The 6,000-nt window shown below is 54.7% G+C and overlaps 3 protein-coding genes across 3 annotated transcripts in view; 1 reads left to right on the top strand and 2 right to left on the bottom strand.

The window, feature by feature from the left end:
* Positions 1-416: 416 nt before the first annotated feature.
* Positions 417-1,459, bottom strand: SETTUDRAFT_94922 (uncharacterized protein; the record flags this gene model as incomplete). The annotated part of the gene is made up of 4 exons (XM_008030916.1): positions 417-466; positions 520-1,046; positions 1,099-1,155; positions 1,374-1,459. 4 exons carry the CDS (start codon positions 1,457-1,459, stop codon positions 417-419), a joined length of 720 nt encoding a protein of 239 aa, XP_008029107.1.
* Positions 1,460-1,915: 456 nt separating this feature from the next.
* SETTUDRAFT_33672 (uncharacterized protein) lies at positions 1,916-3,661 on the bottom strand (the record flags this gene model as incomplete). The annotated part of the gene is made up of 3 exons (XM_008030626.1): positions 1,916-2,950; positions 3,029-3,415; positions 3,476-3,661. 3 exons carry the CDS (start codon positions 3,659-3,661, stop codon positions 1,916-1,918), a joined length of 1,608 nt encoding a protein of 535 aa, XP_008028817.1.
* A 1,460-nt stretch (positions 3,662-5,121) lies between these two features.
* SETTUDRAFT_173014 (uncharacterized protein) overlaps positions 5,122-6,000 on the top strand; it is a gene marked incomplete at its 5' end in the record, with an annotated part of 3,284 nt that continues 2,405 nt past the window's right edge. Inside the window, 3 exons of the mRNA XM_008030917.1 lie at positions 5,122-5,553; positions 5,624-5,783; positions 5,848-5,931. Coding sequence (XP_008029108.1) covers positions 5,122-5,553; positions 5,624-5,783; positions 5,848-5,931 — 676 coding nt within the window. The remainder of the gene's footprint in view (positions 5,554-5,623; positions 5,784-5,847; positions 5,932-6,000) is intronic.

Genomic DNA, 6,000 nt, shown 5'->3' on the forward strand with positions numbered 1-6,000 from the left:
AAATCGAGGGGGGGATCGAGGAGGGGCAGAGTGAGGTTGCAAGACTTCGAGGTGCTACGGACCGACCGAATAGTGTACACGAGGCAAGGAACTCGAACCGCATCGATGCCGACCGATCGACCGAAACAAGGCGAGAAGAAGACCGAACCGAATGGTAATCGCCGTGACCGTTCGCCAAAGAAGATCCGAATCGAGCTTTTCGACTGCTGAATGCATTAATGTCGTGGCAGGACATAGAATAACTCTAGCCTCCACTTGGAGAAACAAAACATGATCCCAGAAAGCCATTCTCCGCTCAACAAAAACACTGTGCAGGTACCAATTTTAAGCACGCATGTCAATACTAGCCTTGTGCAGACGGTGACAGTCGTCCAGAAACTGTCGCCTGGAGAGTGAGTGAGTCGACAGCGCGTGCCCTACTCGGCTACGTCCAAGTCTTCGTGCGCGGCCGGGGGAGGTGATTCGACTGTGGCTTGGATTAGACTGCTGCTTCCTTGTCAAGGGTATCGGTGGTCTCACTCTTGCGGGCTTCGGCGGCCGGCTCAGCCTCGCGCTCACGGTCGCGCCTCTCGTCACGGTCGCCACGCTCGCGGTCGCCACGGTCGTCTTCGCGGTCGCGAACGTCCTTCATCTCCCGGTCGCCGTCAATGGGGCTCCTTGACCTGTCGCGGTCACGGCGGTCGTAGTCGCGCTCGCGGCGGTCGTCCTTGCGAGGGGAAGCACCACGGTCGCGGCGCGGAGAAGTGCTGCGGCGGCGCGGAGAACGTACGCCACGGTCCGCACGATCGCCCCGGTCTGAACGGTCGCCCCGGTCACCGCCACGCTCAGAACGCTCACCACGCGGACGGTCACGTCCCGAGTCGAAGCGCCATGATGCCGAGGGGGGAGTGCGTGCCCACTGCAGCCTGTTAGATGCAATCGCGTCCGAGCAGCTTCCTAGACATACCTCAATCTTCAACAAATCGTCGCGGCCGATGCGCTTGTTGTGCATCTCGTGATACGCATCGTCGGCATCGCGTCGAGACTCGTACTCGACGAACGCAAAGCTGCTGATCTGTTAGAGCCCGAGTGGTGGGCTGGGGGCAACCGTATACTTACAGCCTAGACGAAGCCGAACGGGGAGCCGGAATATCGCAGCGGACCAGGCGGCCATATCTTGAGTATTGTCAGAACGGACATCCGGACCATGGCGTGAGAAAAGCCGAAACTAGGTGCAGGTGGTGCCTGAGGCGCAACGAGAGAGAAAACAGCGCTGCACACGTGGGCCGTCGCAACCGTCGCGAAGCGTGGGCAGCAGGCAGCTACAGGTTCGGGGGCTAGGACAGAGGAGGATGCGAGGGCGGTCGGGCTGGGGCGAGGCGTGGGAGACATACCGTTCGAACTCGTAGGCGAGGTCGCGAGCGCGCGTTCCGTGGCCGAAGCCGGTGACGTAGAGCGTAGTGCCGCCGCCGCGAGACATGATTGCCGTCTAAAGGGGTATCGTATGTAGGTCGAGGTGCTGCGGGCGCTGCGGTTGAGACAAGTGGTGGGCCGTCGTTGGGGTTGTATGGATGATGATGATGATGGAAGGTCGCAAAGCGGACAAAAAGACCTGGAAGGCAGCTGCAGCAAACGCTTGGGCGGGCGCTAGGACCACCTGGCTTGGCAGCCTCACGCAGACGTCAAACACCCCACTGGGAAAGCGCTTCAGGGAGGGTTTGCAACGGGCCGATGCTGATTCGGATGCTCGCCCTACCGGCACATCGCCTCTGCTTTCGCCCAGCAACAGCCTCCCTGCCCACGCGATACCTGGCGGGCAAGCTACGTGCACCGGGACAGCGTCCAAGACAAAACAAACCGCTGAAACAGGACATATGCCTGTGCTGAAACTATGTTTCCTTTGTAGAATTGAACGCGTGCATTGCGTAACTGTACACTACGAAGAAAACGCTCCATAGGGTGCTCCCTCGAGCTTGAAGTATCCAGGCTGCAGTGTCTGGAATACGCCCGTGGGATCGTACCTGGCCGCAATGCCCTTTAGTTTCTGCTTGTTGGCAGCTCCATAGCTGCTGATAACGTCTTGGTATGGCGATGCATAGTTCATGTAGATGTACTCGTTGTTCAGCCCTTTCTCTTCAGCCTCAGCAATCAGACGCTCGTACAGCTCCTTGCTGAACGACATGATGCGCGCATTATCCGCAGCATTTGTCCACAGGATGGCAAGGTTACAGATAAAGATCGGTCCGTCGTCGGGATGGAGACCCAGTGCATTGCCGCCATTCTGTTGCATCCTGCGCATGGCTGGAACAGTTATTGCCTGGAATGAGAGGACCGGCAAGATACCAGCGGCGTCCTCAATGGCTGGGAGCATATCGAAAAAGATGTCAATAAATGTCTTGAAGATATCCTTGTCTACCTTGAAAGTGCGGTCCCAGTATGTCTCTTGCACGCCATCAGGAGCCCCTGCACCAAGCTGATTGGCCAAAGTCGACATGTTGGCTACGGCGGTTTGGTCAATGATTGCTGGAATGGCCTTCCATTCATCGAATACAGCGGGCCATGGCGTCGGTTCAGAGTATTCCAGATCTTCTGCTGCAATCTTCATGCCGCCCTGGAGCGCGAATGAGACAATCTGGGCCTGCTTTGTGTCTTCTTCGGCATGCATGGCGTAGTTGTAGTAGGCTTGGTACACCTTGCCCCACTGGTCTTCGGTATGAGCACGCTGTCCACCCCACATGGGACCTTGAACGAACGTCCTCATATTGAAGCTAGTGACGATGCCGAAATTGTTGCCACCCCCGCGAAGAGCCCAGTACAGATCGGGAAACTCTCTGGCGCTTGCAGTGATGATGGCGCCTGAAGCGGTCACTACTTCGAATGAATCGATGTTATCACAAGCCCATCCGTAAGCATTGGCGTAATGAGAAATACCTCCTCCCAGCGTCAGTCCAGAGACTCCAACTGAGGATATCTAGAGATGGTCAGAGGACTCGAGATTATGTGATGAGTATGAGAGGAATGAACCCATGGAACAGAGTCAGCAACGTACCCGACCCCCAATCACTTCACGTCCATACTGCTCGATCCACGGGTACACATCGCGCCAAAGATTTCCTGGTCCAACGGTAGCTATCTTTTGATCCGATGACAGTTTCTTTTCGTTCAGCCTCTCGAGAGCGATGGTCAGACCGCCTTCAATGCTAGATCCGCCTGCAAACGCAGCGTGTCCACCTCCTTTGATAGCGAAAGGGCACTGCGTGAGCCGCGATAGTAAAACAGCGACCGAAACCTGCGGGGCACTATTTGGCTTAAATACGCACAATGGACTGACTACTGCTTGTTGGGCCGCCCAGTAGTCGCCAGTGAAATTCTTGTACGCTGAACTCCCTTGGCCAAGCACGCTACCGTTACCGAAAGTAAATGCGAGTGTGGAGCACTAGTTACATGATTAGCATATGATCCAGGTAAGCTACAATGACCGCTTGAAAATACTGACTGCTATGGAACAGGCGGTGGACGAAGACAACTCTGCTAGTTGTGCCAGACCGGGGATAGCTGTGACATTAACCCCGTAGTCAAGCAGCGCCTTGGTCGCATTGAAGTCGGCAGGCTCAAACAGACTTGCCCACGCGCCCGTCGCAAATAGATTTGGCGAAGCAACAGCAGCAAGAAAGGATCTCATGGTCGCTGCTTGCGGACCTGGATAGGGACCGAGAATCCAGAGCAAGTGGAATGCAGGAAAGAGATGCGGTTAAATGCGGTTTGCGCCATTCTCCCCATACATGGGCTCGAATTGTGTAGACTAACAGAAGCATACTCGTCTGGGCGGAGCAGGCTGCCGTAGCGGGGACAGGGGAGTCATGTCTGCCGCTGCGTTCGCGAATAGCAGCGTAGCCCGTCAACTAGAGGCCGGTACCCTGTCGATAGTCATGCCGTGCTAAATACGATATCATCCGCGCGTGTCGTTTCTGAGTTTACGGCGTCGGCACTGAACCATTGCGTTAGGCTGCATGGGCGTCCACGACATAGGCATGTTGGACATTGTGATAGACGTATCGCTTCTACTCGCTCGGGGCTGCTGTGCCTGACTTGCCATGACAGCTCTTCTCGGATATCGACACGCGACCTGCGCGACATCAAGGATCGTCCTTAGTAATAACAGCATGCATGTGGCGCTGCAAGTGCATGTTAGAGCAGCCACCGCGAACCACTCGTGCGTTTTTGCCATCATGATCACAACGTTTGGGCGAAACGTCAACGCCACTGACACGGCCAATTTGTCATGTCTCCAATGACCATCACGCACTACGCTTAGCATCGTATTGGTATAGTACGCTTATGCCGGGCACAGCAAACGGATAAGACTAGTCCTGCTGTGGTTTGCTTTACCGAAGCCTGATGGATCGCGGCTGTAGGCCCTTGTTGGTAAGAAGGCACTGAAGAGTTTGCCTTTGGAAGAACGCAGTAATGGGTAGAGGTGAAGAAGAAAATTGCGATCGGCCGGTTGCAATGCTTCTGATAGCGGCACTGGGTCCAGCGCCTCATTTTTTGCTCCAAATACCGAGATTGATTAGGCCATGGCTTCGCAAAAAGGAATAAGATGTGCGAGCACAGGCGCCAGAGTCTATTTAGGCGTCCTCACCGGCCGCCCTTGGCCATGACGGTACTTGCAGCCCTTACAGCCCTCCACAACGAACTGGTCCACATGCTGCAACGCCTTGCCGACTTGCAAGCGCAGGCTAACTGAGTCGCAAACAGAGGGGCGAGCCTACAGCGCTGTGAAAATGAACAGACAGTTGGGAAAGCGAGTTTCAGTACCCGGGCTCCTTGTACCGATGCTGTGGGTATTGTAAATCCCCCAGTGTCTTCTCTCGGCAGACACGTGGGAGGCCCTACACGTATAGCGGTGTTCATGCATCTGACAGGCATGTGGATCTTTCCGAGACTATATATGCACCTTGTTCAATATAAGGCTACCGGTCGTTCGTTCTGTTTGTAAATTGTCCGCCCCTAGAGACTCATGCCTGAAGTATTCACTCCTGGCCATTTTGCCTTGTTGAATCCAGTGACAAGGTGCCGCCTGCGACACAACGCCGAACAAAAAAGCATGCCGAATGCATCCCGGGGTCTTTGACGCACATCATGTCGACGGGTGCCGATTGGATCTCGCAGCATGATCTTCTCCGGAGCGACTATGTAATGGTTGCTATGACCTCGGCCGTGTTCGCGGTGCGCGTTGCTCTCCAGGCATGGCGACGAAAAGCCGTTGAAGCGCAAGACATTTTGCTTTTCATCGCCTTCTTGGCCTATCTCGCCTTTGCAATACTCTACATAGTCATCACACCCATCTTCTTCAAGATCCAGGCGCTTCAAGCAGGACTTGTTGCACCATGGCCTACCATGATGACGGATATCAGGTTCGCGTCCAAGGTCATGTGGCAGAGTGGTATGGAGTATTGGACATGTCTCTGGTTTGTCAAGTTGTCGCTGTTAGTGCTATACAAAAAGTTACTTGTGGGAATGCCCAAAGTATACCTGTGGACGTGGTGGGGTACGTTGATCTTTTGCATCGTGGTAAGCAAGGGTAGCCTCTACAACTCACATACCCAAGAGTCTTGCGCGAGCAGAACTGACACTTGTGTAGACATGGGCGACCTGTATCATAACAGGTCCTGGCTTAGCGTGTGACGATACAAAGAAGTTCTTTGAAGAAGGCATTGCGTGCTCGTCGCCTGCGGAAACGCGCCGCCAGACAGCGAACCTATATTATGCGTATGCTGTCGACACGCTTACAAATCTCATGGGTATGGTATTCAAGTCCGCGAAATTTGCCTCTTTTCAAGTGTCCATGCTGACAGAAGGGGAAAGTCATGTTCCTGCCCATCCGGCTCCTCTGGAACCTGCAGATGGAGAGACAGAAGAAGATTGGATGCGGTCTCCTCTTCGCCTCTGGTTTCGTTTGCATACGGAGGTGCCTCACAAAAGTTTTGTCCTGCCAAGAATAATTTAGCCGAAATCTGG

The sequence above is a fragment of the Exserohilum turcica genome (assembly GCF_000359705.1).
Source record: "Exserohilum turcica Et28A unplaced genomic scaffold SETTUscaffold_5, whole genome shotgun sequence".
Lineage (NCBI taxonomy): Eukaryota > Fungi > Ascomycota > Dothideomycetes > Pleosporales > Pleosporaceae > Exserohilum > Exserohilum turcicum.